General features: G+C 40.7%; 1 protein-coding gene across 1 annotated transcript in view; it reads right to left on the reverse strand.

Moving 5' to 3' along the window:
* The window catches only part of SNX10 (sorting nexin 10), a 211480-nt gene that overhangs the window by 7954 nt on the left and 181619 nt on the right, over window positions 1–21907 (reverse strand). The window contains exons 2-5 of the mRNA XM_068208511.1: window positions 11538–11594; window positions 6285–6371; window positions 3558–3658; window positions 2870–2968 (exon numbers count right to left, since the gene is read on the reverse strand). Of these exons, the coding sequence (XP_068064612.1) occupies window positions 2870–2968; window positions 3558–3658; window positions 6285–6371; window positions 11538–11561 (311 nt within the window). The 5' untranslated portion in view covers window positions 11562–11594. The remainder of the gene's footprint in view (window positions 1–2869; window positions 2969–3557; window positions 3659–6284; window positions 6372–11537; window positions 11595–21907) is intronic.

A 21907-nucleotide genomic window follows, 5' to 3' on the forward strand; every position in this document is an offset into this window, starting at 1 on the left:
TCTGTGAATTCACAAGCATCCTCGAAGGAGGAGGATCCTTAGCAGGAAAAACACATCATTTTCCTTATTCTTACAAAGTAATTCATAATTGAAAAGGGGCTAGCTGACTTCCGTTAATGCAAATGGCCTCTTGAAATATTAAATTATGCCCAGACAAGAAGTGAGCTTTACAGCTCTTCATCACTAAGAGATAATAACCTGTATGACAAGTAGATCTTACCCTGCATTTGTGCAGTAAAACCAAATCAAAATGGGACACCTGTTCCCAGATTTCACAAAAGTCTAGTGCTTAACTTCCCAGCTGTTGGCCTAATTCTTACACTACTGTGCTCAGCACGGAGAGGCTTCACAAAGGTTCTAAGTACACACTGTGCCCTGTGCTAACTCACCCTGGAGTGGGAAGTGAGGAAGGACAACAGAATTCTGTAGCCATCCACATATAGGCAATATGGAAGTGTTCTCAGGGCCAGAAGCTGAACACTAGAGAGCCTCCAGCTGCTCAATCCTGGCTCCTCAGGCACGTAGCTCATGCACAGGCAGGCACTACAGCAATCTGGTCATAGAGCACAGGGCACAAACCTGGTCATACAGGCACAGAGCACAAACCGAGACTTTGAAAGATCTAAGCCTCCTCTTCAGAGATGTCTTGGATCCTGGTAACACCTGGGATTCCTGCATCACAGGCAGGCATTTAAAAAATGTTACCTGTGAACCTCTCCCCAGACAGGTCCACATAGGCTCAAATCTAATTTCTTCCCACTGCCACAAAGAAATGCCAGTAGGACTGTGAGCTTGTGCACAGTGACTTCTGTCCTTGCTAGGGTGAGTGGAACTCTCAGTTTAGCAGTTTTGGGTTAGGGTCTGCCCTTTCTAATGTATCAGTAAGATTCTGCTTCACCTGGCATTGCCACTCCACAGAAAGTGCAGCATCCAGACCCAGAGCTTCAGTACATTCAAGTGTGTATATTATATGCAATATCTATGTAACATATGCATATTGTACGTATACGCATACGGTACACATAGAACATACATACATACAGAATATATGTGCATATTTCACGCACATACATATATATATTATACATATGTATTTTATACTGACTCTCATTAGGGAGTTCTGTGAAATTCAATTTCAGAAAAAGAATCAAAACCTTTGGTTCAGCGTCATAAACGGGGGTGGGAGGAAAGCATCACGGCAGCTGAGCCAATAGGAAGATGCCTTCTGTGAGCCGCAGCAGCACAGCGGAGCCAGCCAGCAGAGGGCAACGGTACAGCACATCCAGCGCCAGGCCCGTGCATCTCAACAAAACCTCTGAAAATTCCTTCCAACTGCTCCCCAGGGCTGAGAGAAAGCTGACACTTTTCTTGCAGTCAAGTTCAAACATTTAAATCATTACCTTAGAATTGAGTTGCCTCTTTTCCCACTCCTGGACTAATAGCAGCATGATGAAATGTTCCACATGCTGTTATTTTCTATTGTCAGTACTCATTTAAGCTACAGTCATCCACAAAACTGGAGCATGAGGATGTCTTTTAAGATAATCTACCTTTCTGTTCTGTCTTTTGAAGTGCAGACAGCAGCTGTAAACATTTCTGATGCTGATAAACCTTGTTACTAGACTGGCCTCTTTCAAAATGAGAGTGTTTTTTGAAATGCACTACTCCATGGGGCAGCACAGCTAATACAGAACTGCTCAGACCCTGGAACCTGAGCTACACACTCTTCATATTATCACTGACATGCTTCTAGGAGCACAGTCCTTCCATTTCACTGCTTTTCTTTCCTGAGGTGTAAAAATACCCTCTAATCCATTTCTGCTTTCTCTTCCCTGTCTCACAGGCCTTCAGCCAGTATTTATTGGGTGACCTTTTGGCCACAGATCCTATATAATTGCATGCAGAATATTATTCCTGCAGCAGTTAGCTGTCCCTGCCTTCAGCTGCTAAGCCTAACAAATATACCTCGGGACCAATGATTTGTTGTCTGTTAGGGAGGCTTATAATACACTGACTGGAAAGAAGATGAATAGTCTCTACTTGCCAGTGTTTCACCATGCCCTTACCCTGAGCAGCAGCTAAAGGCAGCCGGCAGAGGTACACACAGCTCCTGCCCCAGGAGCTGTGAGCAGCCTGCTCTCACACCAGCAGTGCCAAGGCACGACAAGAATGGCAGAGAAAAAGCAGAAAATTACACCAACAGGGGCTCAGCCACTGCAGAAGGTGAAGTGGTCATAGCAGTGGGACTGAGGGATGCAATACTGAAACTCATACACTACTCCCTTGTAATGCAGGTCAGGGTCTAGCTAAACCTGATGAATGATTTTATACAGATTGCAGATGCACTGAAAATGGTCACAACTGCTAGAGCTTGCTTATGTTAGTGGGACTGGTAAACAAAGTAATTTGCATTATAGAAAGCTCTGTGTTAGGAGATCTCACTAGAGAATTTTCCCAGGCTCACAGGGGTTTAACCGACAAAGACACTGATTTTCCATGAACATAAAGGGGAGGGCTTTCTTTGTACAAGAATATCCAGCTCTTTATTGAAAGCTAGAAATAGACATCACAGTTAAAGATCTCCCAAACTTAGTATGCAATTGCAAAGTGATTTAAATTTAAGCCTATTATCTATAATCAGTGCAATGAAACATAATGGAAAAGTGCCAGCTGAAGTCTCCTTACAACCAACCAATAGAGCTGAAGTCACGTGTATGAATTATGACAGTGCAAGTAAAAAAATGTAACTAAACGTGTAGCATGTACAGATGACCACATGGTGGCTCTCAAGTACCAGAGATGAGCTATTTTAAACCAGAAATTGATGACCTCATAAAAATTCCAACACCTCTGGATAGGCTGTACTCACTTTTCCAGGAATTCTTGCAGACCCTGACGGCGATGGTCCACGTGATTGGGATTGTTCATATTGAAAAAGGGAGTTCTGGATGGCAGTTCAGGTAGCTGTCTTTATATAAACAGGAAAAAAATACACAGGTAAAACCACATGTGAAACAGCAGAGAAAAATGCAGACAGCAAATGCCAACCCCAAGCATGTGAAAATCATGGGTTATGTTCCAGAAGCTCCTGAAATCAATTTGGGGACACAAGGCTGAGAAACTGAAGGGCTTCTCACACACCTCAAAGGGGAAAAATAAATGAATCTGATTTTTCTGGTCCAGTTGTTAAGCCTGCATCCATGTCTGGCTGGGTCTCTTATGGTGCTTGGAAGACCTAAGCACACTGAAGAAGAACACAAAGGAGGTACAAACACCTACACTAGATTGTTATTTCTGCTACCTGTGCATAGCAAAGGAAAATACAGATCAAGTCTCTTACAAATTAGAGGAGGGCTCACCAAAAAAAGGCTATAAATACAAACCACATTCTTCTGGGTTTAAAGCACATAAAATGCATTCTACAGAATAAATTTGTGCTGGTAAGAAACACAGGATACTTTCCAGATCTGATTTCTGTAGTTCTTTGAATTAGGATGAAACAATCCTTCCCTCCATGACTGACAGATTATTAAATATCCATATATAAAGTTGCTCACATAAGCACTGCATTGCTCTGAAGCCTCTGCCGGAGCCAAACAAATTCTCGATAGCGTCGTCTAACACAGGACGTTTTCCTTGTAAAGCATATACTGTTTGTCTGTTGGGAAATAAAAAAAACATTTACTTTGCAAATCAGCTTAAGCTAAAGTGCAGACATGGTATTAACAATACATCTGAGATGTTATACTAATGCCCGAGACACCAATGGAAAGCTTGACATTAATTCAGTTTCTGTTAAGGACTGTGCTTTACCTCAGGCAGGACTGGTGACAGTTTCTACTGCTTCTCAGGGAAATATTTTTCATTGCTTTATTTTTAAAAGCAAGAGATTTGGATTACAGTACAACTTACAGTAACAGGAAAAACAGACCTCAGAAAAACGTTTCAGTAGATAATGTCTATCTTTGCAGGGGAAAAAGATCTTTAGCTATTCTAGTTACAATCCTGCAAACAGGTACACAGAGTTTTTCCAGTGTGCAGTCCCAACTTAAATCAAACCAAAGAAACCAATGTGACTGCTCTCTGCAAGTAGCAGCATTTGGAAATTTTCCCACAGAACACTACTAGTTCATTAGGAAAACACCAATTCATCAAAAGAGAAACAATTTGTGGAAATTAAATACTTTTGCCAAATTTTCCCATGGAGCATACATTTAGATGAAATCCCACATACTAGACAGGACTCCATTAGTAAACTGCTTGCAGTCCAGCCCACCCTCCCTGCCTGCCAGAAGCCGTAACTCCATCCAGCCACAAGATGCAGACTGTAGAGAGCACAAAGATGTCAGCCTCCTGGAACAGAGGAGCACACCAAGGATACTGCACAGTTTAAGAAGATAAATGTTGTAAGAGCTGGGTAGAAGGGGAACTCAGCTGGCCTAAAAGACAGGCAGACATGATACTTGGAGTCCACTAAGAAGTCTGGATGGTAGGACTGACCTAGGGATTTGGTCTCCAAAAGCCCTGGCATTGTGGTGGCAGGAAGCTGAGTTGATGCTTAATAGCTTCAGAGATGCCAAGTGATGGATGATATATCACTGTATGCAGGGTCTGGATGGGGGAGAGTTAATTTCCTTCACAGTAGCTGGGGCTGTGTTTTGGATCTGTGCTCAAAACAGTACTGGTAACACAGGGATGTTTTAGTTACTGCTGAGCACTGCTTGCACAGAGCCAGGTTTTTTCTGCTCCTCACCCCAGACCACCAGCAAGCAGGCTGGGAGTGCATGGAAAACTGAGAGGAAACACAGCTGGGACAGCTGATCCCAACTCACCAAAGGGATATTCCATACCATATGGCATAATGCTAGGGTGGAGGTTGGCTGGGGATAGCCACTGGAAGACTGGCTGGGCATTGGCTACTTGGTGCTGAGCATATGTTTGCATTTGCACCACTTGTCTTTCTAAAGTTTTATCTCTTTTTCTTTTTTTAAAATTTTTCTTTATTAGTATTGTTATTATTACTATTTAGTATTACTATTGTTTAATATTATTATTAATGTTATTACTACACCTTGATTATTAAACTGTTCTTATCTCAACCCACGAGTTTTCTCTCTTTCACCCCCCCCAATTCTCCTCCCTCCATCCTGCTGGTGGGGCAGAGGGAATGTGAGCAAGCAACTGTGTGTGCTTAGTTGCTGTCTGGAGTTGAATGAAGACACATTGGGTCTAAACAACATCTCCACAACTCAGCAGTCCTTGAGAAAGCCTTAATACACTTTTATTCAGAGGCACTGATGTCTGTGAAACAGTAATACAGCACTCACTCTGCCAAATCTACAGAATTTCTATTTACCAGAAATGAAAAATATAATTGATTTGGAAGCGGTACTTGAAGCACATTGCAAATTTCAAAGTTTCACAACTCTGATTGCCACACAGGAGAGACATACGTATCACACGGACATTTAATAAGTCATCATTTGACTGCTTGCTCTCATACACTAACTGCTTAACTCTTCCACACAATAAGGAAATGCTTTTGGTCTTGTGCCAAGCATTAACCACGTAACGTGGTGCTCTCAAATACCTTCATTTTACACTGCAATTAAAATCCTTGGATCTAGATTTGGCAAATTAGGATAACACCTTCCATATGTCATCCACCAAAGAACAATCAAGAAAACAAAATTATGTATAGGACAGATTTATGGCACAAAAGCACCATAGTGCCAAGTGCACTCCCATTAACATATGGTGGACTACAATCACAAACCCAAATGCAAGTACTTCACACATCCAAGCACCACTAAATTAGCATAATATGAATGTCAAGGTACACTGAAAACAACTACATTGCAGGAACCAATAACTTGACGAAAAGAACTGAGGAGAATTTTAAAGTACAAATTACCAGATAATTACTTGAAAAGAAAGTTGTTTTCCCATGGATACCTGAACATCAACATCATTTTACAGTGGTAAGATATCACTGACTGCAACAGTCTTCCAGCTAATAAATAAAGCTAAAAATTTTCTGTTGCAAGACACTGTGGGATGCACATGTGAACATGTTAGGTTCAACCCTAGCTCTACCAGACCTATTACATGGCCATTGGCAAACCCATTTTACCTGCTCCACTGCATCCCAGTTGTTAAAAAGAGAATAATAGCCTCCAGCAGCCCAGAAGCAGAAATTCCTTTTATATCCCAAAGACAAACCTGGCTTGGACAGAAACAGCAATAAGAACCCAAAGAATCTGTTCTCATATTTTTATACTTACGTGAATAAATATCTCATAGTCTATGTAAGAATGCCATGAGTCTTCTTTCTGTATCCTGGGGTCTCGCACCAAGACAGTTACAAATTCCTGTAAGTGCATAATAAAAATCAAGCAATTAATTTCAGAAGACAAAGGCAGCCTTAAAGACTCTCTTGATTGCTCTGCTGTTCCACAAAATACTGAGTCAGATTAAAAGCTGAACTGCTATTTTACTGATTTTGCAACCCTATAAATGGAGAAGCATAAAGCAATGAATCATCTGAGCTACACCACATGTCTGGGAAAGTCCCTGCCAAACTGCTAGCTGAAAAGGAATATTTCAGATTAAGTAACACTGTGAAAAGTCATACATGTTTCATGCATGGGAGACAAGATCTTGGTAGTGACAAACTGAAAACCTAACACTCAAAGTCACCCATGTAAAGGAAAAGGAGGCAGATATTTCAGGCTTTTCCCACATTTGTAATCAACACTGACAAAGAGCACAGCTGAAGATGCGGCACTGGGGCATTTCTATTCCATCAACCTGCCCAAGGAAACAACACAGCTACACTGCAGAGCAAAATTCCCCGTTTTGAAGGCACAATCATATAGAATATTTGTTGTAGAAGTTGTCTTATCTAGCCTACTTCCTTGTGATTTCTACATTTATATAATAATTTAGAGAGATCCCAAAAGAAAGAGAGAGGGGGCCTTACTGTAATGTAACACTAATGGGAATTGAAGAGACTGAAGAATTTCCCAGCTAATGATCAAAATTTTGTTGTAGAAAAAACAAAACCTAACCAAATCCCAAAATCCTGATGAATTTGTATATTCATGCTAGGATGGAAAATATTCCCTTAAAATACAAACCTCAAAAGTGTGCTTAAATACCTGCTACTTCTGGAGCACATGTAGAGGCTGCCCTACTCCAATTGCTTAAATAAGCTAAGCCAACCACTTAGCAAAGACTTAAAGAAAATTGTATCATTTTAAGCTGTAAATATATTCCCCCTGAGAGGAAGGCACTGCGCAAGATCTCCAGGTACAGGAATCAACTGTGGGAGGAATGACAGTGTCTCTGGTAAAAAATATGCTTTTTTTAGTACATATTTGCGTAAATCAAGAAATCTTGAACTAGAAAGCTCTCAAAGTGTGTCTTCCTATGTCCAAACCAAAGACATCAGAAATAAAAGCTTTACTCTTCAGCCACGCATTCTCCCCATACATATACTTGCATGTACCACCAATGCAAACCTTCAGTGGACTGACAGGAGAACAATAACAACCTTGAAGGGCAAAGATACACTTTTTCCTGGACAGCCATTGCACTCTGGATGTAGCAGGAAGTCATTCAAGGTCTGGATTAAATAATTTTCCCCCCGATTTCCAGGTGTTACTGCTTCAGAGATGGAGAACCTGTGGCTCAATGGCTGGACGCAGCTTTTGGTTTTAGGTCACTTAGCCCAGCTCCTGGTCCCAGGGGTGCTTTCTGTATAATTGGTGGATACCCTTCTGGTGAGTATCATGAACACCTTGTCAAATAAAGCAAATTTGAAAGGCTCCTGCTGCCTCTGCTGCTTCTTTTATCACTGAAGAGCACCAGAGGACCAATTCTCCCCTGCAGCTTTTTAACCCCATGCCAACATGACACAAAAGGAACAAGTGATCAGAGCTTTAATAATTTCTACCAGCTGAAGGTAATGCCTTTACTTTTACAAAAACACTAGTGGGACATATGAGGAAGTTATTTCTGCTCCAGAGAAGATATTCAGCAATGTGCTGAACACAGGAGAGGACACCAGTTTTTGGATTGTTTTTCTCCACCTGCCTCACTGTCTATAATATTTACCATACATAGGTAGGTAGGTAGAGCAGACTTTCAGACCTACTGTACCATCTTTTTACATCTCAAGTTTTTATCTTCCCCAAATTCCTATTTCCCTGTGTCCCAATCTTCTCCAAAGCAGCAACCACTTCTCAACATACTTTCCTTTGCTGAGCACTAAATGCATCAGTCCTGCAAGTAGAAGAGAAATTATGCCAAGAAGCTTCGAACAGGACACTGCACTCATTTTCCCTTCAACTGCTGTAGCACAGGAGTGACAACCTCAGGCAGCCTGCTTATAACCTGACCTCAGACTCCTTCCTCTCATCTCCTGCAGTATCAGCTTCTTGCTGACTTTCCTTTTGTCCAGGTTCCCCAAATGACCCCATTTCCAAATAACCTTTCATAACCCTCTCCTCTGTACAGAATCAAAACAGTCTTCAAAGTAAAATACTTCTTTCAAACTTTTATAGTACCAAAGTATTGTGACTAAAAGTTGCTACTGGGTATGTTGTCAGTTAGCTCTGGCTTACCTTGCAAATCATTCCAGACCGCAAGATTTACATTGGAAAACTTCTGTACACTTTTAACTTGCAATTAAGTAGTCACTGAGTTTCAAGAAGGAGGAGGTTAAAACCCTCTGACTATGTATAATGACTATACATACCAAAGAAATGAGACCTGCTGTATATGCCGTGGCAGGCAATGTCCAAGCAGTAAAGAACTGAGCCAAGAAGAAAAATGATGTGCAGAACAGCAGAGCACCTCAGCAGCCCTCATACACAGCCACTGTCAGCTTTGATTTGAAACACTAGGATTTCAACAGAAGACTGGGTGTTCCTTTTTTCCCCCCCTTATTTACCGAAAAAATTACAATACCAAGTTTAGAATGAAGCAAGATAAACAGTAAGCAACTAGAAATGAAAAATAAAAATGTACAGGCTTTCTCAAGATTTAGGGTTACTTCCCCATTCATCTCTTGAATCCAGGAAGTGTTCATTCCCATTACAGATTTTGCTGCTCTGAAACAGTGGCATTTCAAATGTAGACTTGTTCCTTCTCTTGACCTTCAAGTCTTCTCCAGAATACAAGATCCCACTGGGAAAACAGCATTGCTCTAGTCAAAGCAGATCTAACCACCCAGGAAAAGTGATGATCCACTGCCAGAAAAGGTGCCTATGCTTTTGCATTCCTAGAGTAAAGATCAATATTCACATACAGGCTATGTTATGGTCCAAGCAGAGTTAGGTGGCAGAATGCTCACGCCTCTGCAAGATTGCTGTTATATGCTCAGTCCATCCTGCATTCACTGGTCACAAATGATCAGGAGATTACAGCAATACTGGGTAATAACTGCCTTTCCCCTCTCTATGTATTCCACTCCCTGCCCATTTTGCTATAAAACTGAGCATACTCTCAATAAACATGTCTATTCTCAAGTAATGCACTGTCCACCTGGCGGAGGTGATGCTGACCTCTCCCTCCCACAGACCACTTGAAGACTAAGTTAATCATCTGTCACAAAACTGTATTGCAGTCCAGCTGTACAACGTGGGAGACTCAGTACAAAGACAGCCAAGGTTTCAGGGACTTTTTACTTTTGCCAGCTGCAATCCTGTACAAGGTGTCTTCCTCCCCTGCCCAGTGCTGCATGGTTTTTCCAGAACTGCTGATCTATCTAGCTATTACATCACACTACACATATTTTCAGTTTTAGCTTTTTGTTGTTTTTTTTTTCCTTGGTTGTGTTGTTGGGGTTTTTTAATTGAGTGGCACAACACATGATTCATATATCAATGCATTCAAGAATACGTGTCCTGTAACACTTCAGAGCAACAATTCTCTCAAAAGCAAAATTTGCTGCTGACAGTTAAAAGTGTCCAGGCTTGGGCAAGGAGGCCTCTTGCACTGGAAACAGTATACACTCAAAAGAAAGGTACTGGAAGATGTGGCATCTCCATTTATTCCTTCTCTATGGAAACTGCTAAAATCAGAGGCAAACCATTTTCAGCTCAAACTGCTAAAAGCTATAGCTTTGATATGGACCCCAGCAGCCACACTGGCCTAAACATCCTCATGAATATTCAGAATCATCAAATCTGCCCCAAAAGTAGCCATAATTAACAAGCAGGAATTGCAGAGCCGTTTCTCTGGCTGGATGTGATTTTTAATACCTGGCTAAACCAGACAGTTTTAGCATGACACTAGTGGTATTTTGCTATCCTGTCCTCAAGGCCAGGAGCAGTCCAAGTACATAGGATCACACATAAATGACAAAATGGCCAAAGTGACACCCAAAACTGGATTACACCTACTCCCTCATGGTTACAGATCTATGCAAAGAACATGAGTGTTGACAGGAGACTACAAAGACAGCACTGAGGTCACATAGACACAAGCATGGAAAAACAAAATGTTCCATTTGGATCTGCCTCAAAAGGAAAAACAACCCATAAAGGCAGCTGAAGCAAACACAACAAATCTTTCTCTTTTAATTTTTCTGTTTCTTTTTTTCTTCCCCTTTTCTCTTTTCTTTTGTTGGATATATTTCTGCATAATGCAATGGATTCCTCAGAGAAAATGATAAGGCAGAAGCCTTCCTATATAGAATTTGACCACAAAAAATGTGCCTTTCTCAGAAATCTCTTAACATTTTCCTACTAGGAAAATAGGAAATCTGACATGGAAATATCTATTTTTAATATGAGGGAAAAATCTATCACAAGAAGGAGGAGTAAAAACGATCTCACATTGGTTGATTAGTTGTATTAATCATTTCAGCTGCATTTTAATTCAAATGTCTGTGCTCAGGACTATATCAGGTGATGAGCTTGTGCTCCTATTACACATGTGATTAGTCAATAACCCCTGAAGAGTAATTTTCCACAAAGCTTCCAAGAAAAATACCATATCCCATCAGGTGGCCTGTTAGTAAAAGAATCAGTCACAAAAGACATGGGACTTTTCATGCTGTGGGTATTGGCATCTTCACTCCATGCATGCTGTGTAGTAAGGCTGGTAAGAGACTAAGAGCTGAGACAAAATAATTTATTGAAACTTTTAATGTTCATTGGACTGAGCAGAAGAGAACACGCAAGTGGGATTCTTGTGGTCCATGCAGCTGGTAATCAGAGTTCAGACCCAGATCCAACCATTAGCCCCATAAAATATCTAAAACTGATAAAAATAAGACTCCATCCAAATCCTTCTCTCCTTTCTCAGTGTCTGAGCCCTTTATGCACAGTCACTTATTCTGAATGAATATCTGATTCTTCTATGAGACTTTAACAGAAGGAACTGGCACTGCATCGTTCCAGAATATTCTGTATCCTGGCAACTAGAAGTATGAAGAATACAACCAATCTTCCCTGATCCATGTGAATCTTAATGAAATTCAATCCACGACTTGAATCCTTTTTTATTAAAGCTTAGATACCACTTACCTGTTTTTCATGTTTTGGTGTCATCTTCGCTGGTCTGTAGTAAAAAAAAAAAACAACCTGGAAAAAAAATAGAATAGACATCAGTTTGGTATTTAGTAGATATTTAAAGGTCATTATCACTTTTGGCCTTTATTAGTAGACAGTGGAAAAAGCCAGGCTTAGTGCCATATATGGCAAAAAACATGTTTGCATGTCTGTATCTCAGAATTTATTCATTTTAGAAAGAATGCCTTTTTAGAAGAATTGGCCTTGTCCCCTTCTCTATATATTTGTCATACTTGACCATCCAGTTCATCTCTGGAAGCCAGTGCTTTTCTTCTCTGCCCCAAGAGCCATCTCAGGGTTCATCCTTGCACCCACCTCCCAATAGATCTGCTCAGCCAGCATTCCCAGTGCACAAACATAGCCAAGGCAGTGCTGCCTGTGCCTCACTCCCAGGTGCCCAAGAACAGGTCTGCGTGACTGCAACTGAGGTCCAGAGACTCTAAAACTCTGAGTCAAAAGAATCAAATGCCCATCTCAACCATCTTCCTCCAACTCAGAGAACTGGAGACACAAACTGCTTGGATCCTTCAGGAGAGCTAAAACTCAGGCAAAATTTCACAGCATCAATGTTTTCAAACCTCCACATAGGGGAAGGGTATTAATTAGACCAAATCAAAACATCCTGTCATTAACTTACATTTTAAATCTACTCTCTCACCGAAAATCCCAATAAATTTTTAACTGTGTCTGCAGTCCAAATAAACTGGACAGTTTGCTCAGGACAGGTACCCACATGGGAAGAGCAGGACAGCTTTATTTACTTGACAGCTTATATAGACACCACCTCCTATTTAGTGATACAGAGCTTGAAACTGATCTTGTTATACAACTACATATTTATGTCAAGCCCAGCCAAGAAGTGCTGAACACCCCACCCCTGCCCAATGCCTCTTATGAACACTTTCAAATTACAAACCCCACCCATTTTAATAAAACCGGGCACAAAGATAAGCACACATACTATAGGGTCAGTCATACCAAAATAGGATACTCTGTTTCCAAATGACCATACACTAGACTTCATCCTAAAGGGTGCCATTGCATGGTTCCCATCTCCATAAAGACAAGGCCATCATTTCACTTCTATAGCCAGAATGGTACTGATAAAGTAGGAATATCAAAAACACACTCAAATATTCTTTTTTTTAAAAAAACCCCATTTACATATGCTTAACTAGCATGTATGTTCTGAGTTGAAGTTAGAGAAGAGCACTCAAACACTTCTTGCTGCACAGCCTCAGCAGTGTCAAGCATCTCTGCAAGGTGGGGGTAAAAATTTGGCTCACTGATGCTAACTGCTGTTAATCCAAAAGTGTATTAGAAACTTTCCTTTTAGAGAGATAATTGGCTTTTTACCTCATAGGAGGGCACCAGCACACATCACAGACCTTTCATGGGATTGCATTATCATTTACCTAGCCTCCAAGATCATCAAGTCCAACCTTTGACTGATCAGCACCTTGTCCACTAGACCATGGCCCATGTATAGTTGTTTCCTGAACATCTCCAGGGTGACTCCACCACCACCCTAGGCAGTCCATTCCAATGCTTAACAAGCCTTTCTGTGAAGAAATTCTGCCTGAGGTCCAACCCAAACCTCCCTTGGAGCAGCTTGAGGCCATGTCCTCTTCCCCTGTCACTGGCTGCCTGGAGAACAGGATGATCCCCAGCCAGCTACAGCCTCCTTTCAGGCAGTTGTAGAGGACAATAAAGCCTCCCCTGAGCCTCCTTTTCTCCAGGCTGAACACCCACAGCTCCCTCAGCTGCCCCTTGTAGGACTCAATCTCCAAACCCTTCCCCAGCTCCGTTGTCCTTCTTTGGACTGGCTCCAGCATCTCAATGTCCTTCACAAGTGAGGGACACAGAACTGGACACAGGACTTGAGGTGCAGCCTCACAAGTGCTGAATACAGACAAAAAAACCACTATGTTGGGCTCGGGCTGTTTGAAGAAGATTCTTTCTGCTATCTCTCTCCACTGAGTATAGCTGTAAACCTGTACAGTTTGATGTTATTTTCCCCCCTTTCTAAACAGGTTGAATTTCCTGTGGTTTTTTTTCAAAATGGCAATTCATGATTTTATTTTCCAGTTATGTATCTTTATTCTATCAAATCCTGCAGTGTGTTTCTCTCCTGTCTTTAAGCTGATTTAAGTGAGAAATTATGCAAGCCCAAAATATCTCATTCCTAACACTGTTAGGGAACAAGGCTGAAATAGCATGTTTCGTTTTGTCACCTGTTTTTCTAATGACCGAGTTATGTGTTGGTTCAGGTTAGCAAGAACAGCTTAAACTCCAAACAGCCACCACAATTTTAAATATTTAATGGCAAAAAATTAATATTTCAACACCAAAAAGCTTCTTAAAATATTTAAAATAAATCAGTTTTTCATCAAGTAATTCAGAAAAAAAATCAATAATGGAAGTGCAAGTCCTCCAGGGCTGCCTTTTTCACTGATTTCAGTGAGACTGCCCAGTCATGCTGCAGCCACTTGCAAATATACTGAATGCAGTACTCTGTCTGGTAGCAAGATATATTTTTGGGGACTTCTGTAACACGTAGAGAAGACAGTGAAGCAGAACGCACAGTGAAGCTAATGAAACTTCTGCTTAAGAAGTTATCTTTTATCTTGAGAAAAAACTACCCAAAATACTAGTGATGGAGAAAAGTAGCCATCAGAAGACAAACAGAAGGCTTTTGGTCTTTTTACTCTAAACAAAATTTTCTCTGACAGGGAAATGAACAAGTGCTGGGAAACAGAATCAAAAAAGCCAGTGGTCAGGCTGTAGTTTTGATTAAACACTTTCTGTTGAGACTGGGAAAACCCCCCCACATTGCTTTGAGTAAATTTTTGTTCTGCTTCTGATCCATTATCAGTCTGAAGAATTCTTTTTTCTTTTATAATTGTTTATTTTCATATACTTACTATATCAACTGCTTCTTGCAGCACATATTTTTTACGGTTCTTAATTACATAACCAACAAAACTGCCAGGGAACAGCTCCACAGCTGTTAATAACAACCACTCAAAAGCAAAAAGATTACGTAGGATGAACTGCCATACTTCCTGTGCCTGAAAAAGAACCAGGAAGAAGAGGGAGAAAAATACACAAGTACTGCGGTACATTTCCTAGGGAAAACTGATAAACTGCAGTGCTCTTCTTAAGGGTAACAGATAAATACTATCAAGCATTATATTTTATTTCATATTTTAGAGATTAGTTTCTATTTTAAAATCTAAATTAAAACAGATAATCTAACATTACTAGGGATATACCCTTTTATCATGTAGATGGACTGTTCCTAAAGGAGGAAGTGATTTCTCCCCAGTGTTCTCATACTGAAAGATGAAATCTCAAGCAGTAGTGCAGACATAAACCACATCAACTTGCTCTAAGAACAGCATGAACAAATGCAAGCCCTCCTGGCTGCCTCACCAATAGCTGTATTTAGCTGCACTGAAATTTTATTATTTCACTCATTACTGGGCAGTATTATCTGCTCTGGGAGTGCTCATGCATTCCACGTGGTCAGTGTTTCCTCTCAAGGATAAATGCTGGTAGTCTGCTCATCCATCCATCCATCCATCCATCCATCCATCCATCCATCCATCCATCCATCCACCTTTGGTTATTTCTAATCATACAACTAAATGACCACCTTCAGGATTTAATGGGGCGGTGTGATTTAGTTTTAGACCTTGGTGATGATTGAAAGTACTATCCAGTCACAAGCAAAGTCCTCAGCTGTGCTTTCAAGGTTGTTCCCACCATCAGTTTCATCGAATGAAACTTTCATTGAAGGCTTCAATATGACCAAGAGAGAGAAAAAAATTGAATCTCTAAATGCTTACAAGTCTTTCCTGCATTTTGTGTTTTGCTCACCTTAAGACTCAAACAAAGTCATAATATTTTTCATTTACATTCTATAGAAAGTTCAGCTGCGTCCATACATGGAGTTCAAGTTCATGTCAAAGAACATGCCCATGTGCACCTGGCCACGCTATGTTCCTGAAAGGCAAGTGATCTGTGTGGATTTGTAAGGAAAATACACATGCAGGGTTGATGATGGAAGGGGGGGGAACAGGAAGAATACATAAGAGAAGCTCTGGAGAGCTCAAAAAACCCCTATACCTATAAAAACACACCATTCTGTGTTGCCGAATTGACCACATCCTAACACAGCTTGGCATTTACAGCAATCGGGTACATTGCTATCACAGAACTACTGCTCTAGTTGATGGGAAAAATCTTATTCAAATGTTGCTCCTCAAGCAGGGACTTTCAGTCGATCCAGAATAACTCAATCTCAGCATAAGCTAATGCCTTCTACTTCACCTGTACCACTTAACACCTGGGGTCAACGCAACTGTACTGATCAGACTCATGAGTTCACTTCTGTTCCTCATTGTCCATGAACCAGATGGTGAGGACTGAAACTCCAGACAGTGCAGGTCACAGAGCACATTTCCTCCTTTCATCTCTCCTGATGGTTATTTGCTTTGCCCTCAGCAAATTACTATAAGGATGTGTTGGTCAAAAGTGAAAAGAGTATGAAAGACATGACCATTTTAATCTAAACTCTACACAACAGTCAGGGGTCTGCAGCCTGCTTAGTGAAGGCAACAAAACAAAGTAACCCTTGAGCAAATCCTTCTCACTTCCCAGGATCAAGATACAAGTTTCATCAGTGTTGTATCACAGTAGGAGCACAATCACTCCACTGCTGAGGAAAAACCAAGCACACTGTCCAAACTGCTTTTAAAAGAACGAGAACTTTCCAAACCGCTGACAGAATTCACACACCTTCCTTCCCACCACAATGCAATGTAGAAAGGCACTGCCAAATATCATGCCTTTGTGGCTGCACTTGAAATTCCCAGGCTCTGTTGCCAAGATGCTTAGTTAACTACTCCTTCCTATGGAATTTTACTCCATTTGGTTTCTAAACCCTTTTTTATGGCCACGAGGTATAAGAAAGCTTCTCCTTAACCATTACATTAGCATTTCTCCTCAGTCAGCCATTCCCTTGGCCTGCAATCTTCCTGGCTATTAAGACGTGTTTTACAAGAAGAATGAATCTGGATCATTAAAAAAGAAAAAGAAAAAAAAAAGACAATATACAAGAAATTTTCATTTGTTTCAGAGGAATTTGAGAATCAAAGAGTTAATGAAAAATACTCATTTCCTTCTGCCCTCCAAAATAAATACATCACAAGGATTACAGTGTCAGGTGTGGGTCGCAGATTTCCAATTACAGTGGTATTATACCACGCTTTGAATTGCTTCAAGTTAATAGCATATTGCTGGACAGAAGCATGACTTACATGCCAAGCCTTTCTGAGACCTCTAAAAGCCTGAAGACAAACAAGGAAGAAGTACTAAGAAATCTGTTCAGAGTAGGAGAGAGCAGTTCAGATGTTTTCCCATTCTCCTCTCTTTGTTGTTGGGTTGGTTTTCTGAGGGGAAGGGGGTTTTGTTTGTTTTGGTTTTTTTTGTTTTTCAGGCTCAAATTGCAGACATACACACCACCAAAGGACTTCAAGGATATTCTGCAGTTTCAGTGGGTTGCTGATCTCAGAAAAACTATTGTTTTGGTATTCTCTTAATAGAAATTACTGGTAAGGCTAACACTGGCATCTTGGGATTTTAAGTAACAACTACAGAACAGTAATTGTGGGTCAAGTCACTGAAAGAACAGTACATGCCAGAGCTGGTCATGGTAATTATTTATTCCTCAGGGCTAATGCTTGCCACTGCTTCTGCAGACAACCAGGGGACCATTCAGAACTTTCCTGCAGCTCCAGCTCCTGTGCTTTCCAGGCAGCCTGTCAAGCTGGTCTGCCATGTGAGCCTGCCTTTGCTACTCTTTCCAATTCTAATGGTGCATAAGAAGTAGAATAAGCTACACAAAATTATTTTTGTGGCATACATAATCACAGGTTTTGTTGCTAGGGCATTTTCAGAAGGCTGACAAAGAGATAAGGCAGTCTTTGAAGGAAGCATTGGTGACCTTCAAGGTAAAGTTTCAGGAAGTGTGCTTGCTCCAGAGAGCTTTTGAGATTCCTTGAGCTAGGAGAAATCAATTTCAGAAGAAACAGCAACCTTGGAAAGCTGGCAAATTCAACCATCTTTTCAGCTGTACTCAACATGGAAAACACTGGATCAAGGCTTCTTACTGATACTTACTCAGAACAGGCACACCACGGGCACTGAAACTACCTCTGAGAAGAGAAAGAAACAAGTAATTTCCAGACTAAACCACTTGCTGAATAGCACTGTGTACTTCACAAGTGACAGTTCTGTTCAGTTGCAGAAGTGATGAGTGAGGACGTACACACTGTGCACTCATAAATCACACACAGATCTTATGAGGTACACCAACACAGACAGATAAGCAGCCCCTTAGGTATTTTTTACATGATGCAAGTTACAAACAACACATCAGACAGTTGTTACTTTTAGAAATCAACAAGGCGGGGGTTGTAAAGAGAGACTAATGTCTCAGCATTTCAGAACACACATTATATTCCTAGGAAAAATATTAAATGCTGCTTCTGAAGGAAGGTTCAGAGAATGTATATGACTTTCTTTGAAAAATCATGTTTTTTCTCACAAATTAAGTATTTCATTGCATTAAATCAAATTAAGTTGCGTTAAAAATAGTATCTTTCTCAAGGCATCTCTGTAATAATTAATTTTTACTTATCAAAGGAGAAGAAGGGCTGATGGAAGCTGTATCTTTGTGGCTGAGTAAGCAGAGCAAAAGTCAGCAAATACTATGCAATCCTATCACTACATTTCCTTCTCTGTCTCTCAGATACAGAGGCTGCCATCACCTGACCGTTTCCTTCCTGACTTATCCGCTGGAACACTTTGAATCTCATGTGCCAAAAATTCCTCATTTTTTGCTTATTTCAAAATCTTTTAATTTACAGTACAATTTTTGTCCGCTGCTTGAATTGCTGTTACTTAGCACTATGTGTTTTAGCTTGGCTTTTCTCCTGCTGCGGATTTCCTTATGCTATCAAAGCATCTATTTTTGTGATGTGTTACCTGCTTCAATCCAGGAAGTGTTAGTGTTTGGTCTTATGCCCAGAGAGGAAAGTAAAGCAAAAGTTATAGTTTTGGCCGCGAACACAGAATTAGAAGTCCCAGTCTCATGACATGGGTCTGGGGAGATGGCTGGGAAAGACCCAGCACAGATATAGTAAAAAATGAAATGAACAGCTAAGCAGTAACATCCTGAGACAGATTGATCCTAAGTAGTCTATAACTGCGGCTCAGAACAGTGGTTAAGACAGGAAATACTGCGGTCAATACAGTGTGTCCATAAAACATTCTGATCAACTCTCTTCAAACTTGTCTCTTTTGCGTCTTTTAAGTTGACCAAGCCCATGACAGATCATTACAACAGCACAGCTGGATCAGACATCTATGGCAATTTACTCTTCAGGCTCTCTTCACCTGAAGAAAGCATCAGATGGCCCATCATTGACACAAAACCCTACTGTTGTCAAATCTGTGACAACAGATCTGCATAGCCACATCCACATGCTGCACTAGTTTATGGGCTGAGTCTATCAGCCATCGAATTAATCATTAAAGAATGTATTAACAGTGAATTTGACTGGCAGTTCACTTGTTCAACAGGCTTTGTTACCTTTCTAGGTGCTAGATTGTGCTGGTGGCATGAAAACAGTATTCTGGAAGCAAAGAGCTTCTAAATAGTGTTACTTATTACTAAAGCAGGCAATTCTGAGAAAACAGCATTTGGCAGGAGAAACTTTCCGTGAGACTGACCAGTAAGAAAAACAAGCCGAAAATCAGTCATTCATCCATATACCTGGATTTTCTCCTTCTCATTTATTTTGTGCCTACTGAACATTAAGATGTGATTTTTGTTGCTTTCACCCCACCGCTGTACCCTGACTTTGTAAGATTGATATCAGCTTTTGGCCAGCTCCTGGCACAAGAGGCTCACCTGTGATGTGGCAAACTTCTTTATGAAGTTGTCAGAGAACAGCAGGAGGCATAGCAAATACACAAAAATGGGAGGGAGAGAAGAAAAGCAGCACTTGGGTTTGACTGCTCTGCCAATCCAACGAAGTCAAAGAAGTTGCTGGTCAGCCTAGAACAAACACTGTTCAAGATAAAGTGGTAAAAGAAGTAAACACAGAAAACAGTGCTTGCAGGACAAGGCTCACAGCTTGCTTTCACAGTGCCCAAACCCATGTGATATTTTTCCAACAATGAATTCAAGTATACCACTAAGTAGTCTGAACAATAACTTCTGCCTTCAGTTGGAGAAAGATTTCACACTCACAGAGCAGGTGCTGCTGAAATGTGCAGAATGCACAGATCTGTATGGCAAACCTATGGGAAAACAGTGGATTGAGAGGAAACTGGTTTGTGTTAAATAACACTTATTCCAAGTTCATTTATTAGTCACTGTCTTTAAACATAGAATATATACACTAAAGTTTTGGAAGTCCCAGACTGTTTTCTGCTTGTAAGCACTTCAGAGGCAAATACTATGAGAAAATGCATACAAGTCACCAGTTGAAATAATTTACAGTCATAAACAATGTCCCAGAAGTAATTTTCTTTTGCAACACTTGCAACAGGCCCAGTTCCATCCTTTTTGGCAGGAGAATACCTATTAGGTTTAATTTACTTCAGGCCAAAAAAAGCACAATCCAGTCTTAAAAGAAGTATCAATTCATATAACGACACCTTTAAGTAAACCAGCTGAAACCTACACATAATGAGTGAACGTATTAGAAGTACTACTTTGTGGTCCTACAGTTAAACCCACACCAAATGTCCATCACATGGCTGGTGGGATCTGATAGCCATCAAGAGATCCTCTCCAGTCCTACTGGTTAGCAGAAACACAGTGATGTTGCAGGGACAATGGCTTTCTGGCCTGGGGCTACACACAGATCTCAGAACAAAACCACAATCACGGCACCACAATGAAACAAAGGGCCCAGACTAAGCAGGAGCAGGTAGCAGGAGCTACCACACACCCCCCTGCAGCTGGAAGCCCATAGAGGAAAGCCCTACTGCAGGTATCCAGCCTATGCCTCACTGCCTGTAAATTTTCTGCAGAACTGACACAATTAGGTCACACGGTGCCAGCGGAGATGTAAACAACCATTACTGAGGATGCAGTTCCCCTTTATAGGTGAGTTTCAAATCCTGCACCACATTATGCACAGCAAGTGTTCTACATACTTGGAAAGCACTCTGTAAAGATAGTACTGTTCTTGACAGGGTCTGTATTATTGCAGGAGAACAGGAAGGAGAAAGGTTAGAAGTTTTAGTCATCTAGACTAAAAACAAAACAACTTTTCTAATTATAAAAGCTAGTTAATAACTGACCACTGAAATCCAGAATTTCATCTACATTAAAGAGAGAATAAACCTATTCAAGGCTGGAAAGTTATCTAGCTTACCCAAGCCTACGGAGAAAAGGCAGCACTCCTTAGAATTAAGGTTTGCTAGAAATCCAGTGAAAGGGCAATCATATACATGAACCCACATGATTTTTCCATACTGCTAACAAACTTCTATTTCAGATGGTCTAGGACAAGTCAGTTACAACACAAGTTTGGAATGACAGAAGCTCTAGTGATCCTCAGGTGGTCAAAATAATTCTTGAATGTCAACTAGTGTTTACACAGTGTTATTCAGATGCTCTAAGTCACAAAGCCTTATTTTTTCAAGCAAACCTATTACTCTAAGAAAAGATATTTAATATGTACAACTCACCTTGGTCCAAAGGATCTGTGATTCTGGAAACCCTGGAGAAAATGAAAGAATCCTTTTTTGGAAGAAAATCATTGCTTATGCAGATATGCTATAGTACAGGATATTATTTTCCCAGTCTGACTGAAGCCTAAAGATTGCCTTATGTTTTCTTAAAGACAGCCCACAGGACTTCAAATTATCTTTAGGGTTATCTTGCATTAGTTACGAGGTTTGGTGCAAATATTGATGGATAGCTTTCCTGAGAAAATCAAGATGCTTTCTTTGCAAGCTGACCTGGACTATTAACACCAACCTACCATGGTTTGCATTAAACCCCTGCAATTCAGCTGTGGAAAACTCACCAAAAAGAGAAATACCTCAGCTGGGAGAGGATCTTGCATTTCTACTCTAAGGTTTAGCACTGGATTACATACATACTGCTGACAACTTTTTCCCAGCCAGCACGTCAAACAGATCTTCCAACTCGGCAGATTCTGTGATTCACCTTCATCCACCCAGAGAGGGGGAGACAAGGGGCTTTCTCTGATCTGGAATGAGTCATTTGCCTTCCT

Source organism: Anomalospiza imberbis, chromosome 1 (genome assembly GCF_031753505.1).
Source record: "Anomalospiza imberbis isolate Cuckoo-Finch-1a 21T00152 chromosome 1, ASM3175350v1, whole genome shotgun sequence".
NCBI classification, from domain to species: Eukaryota; Metazoa; Chordata; class Aves; order Passeriformes; family Viduidae; genus Anomalospiza; species Anomalospiza imberbis.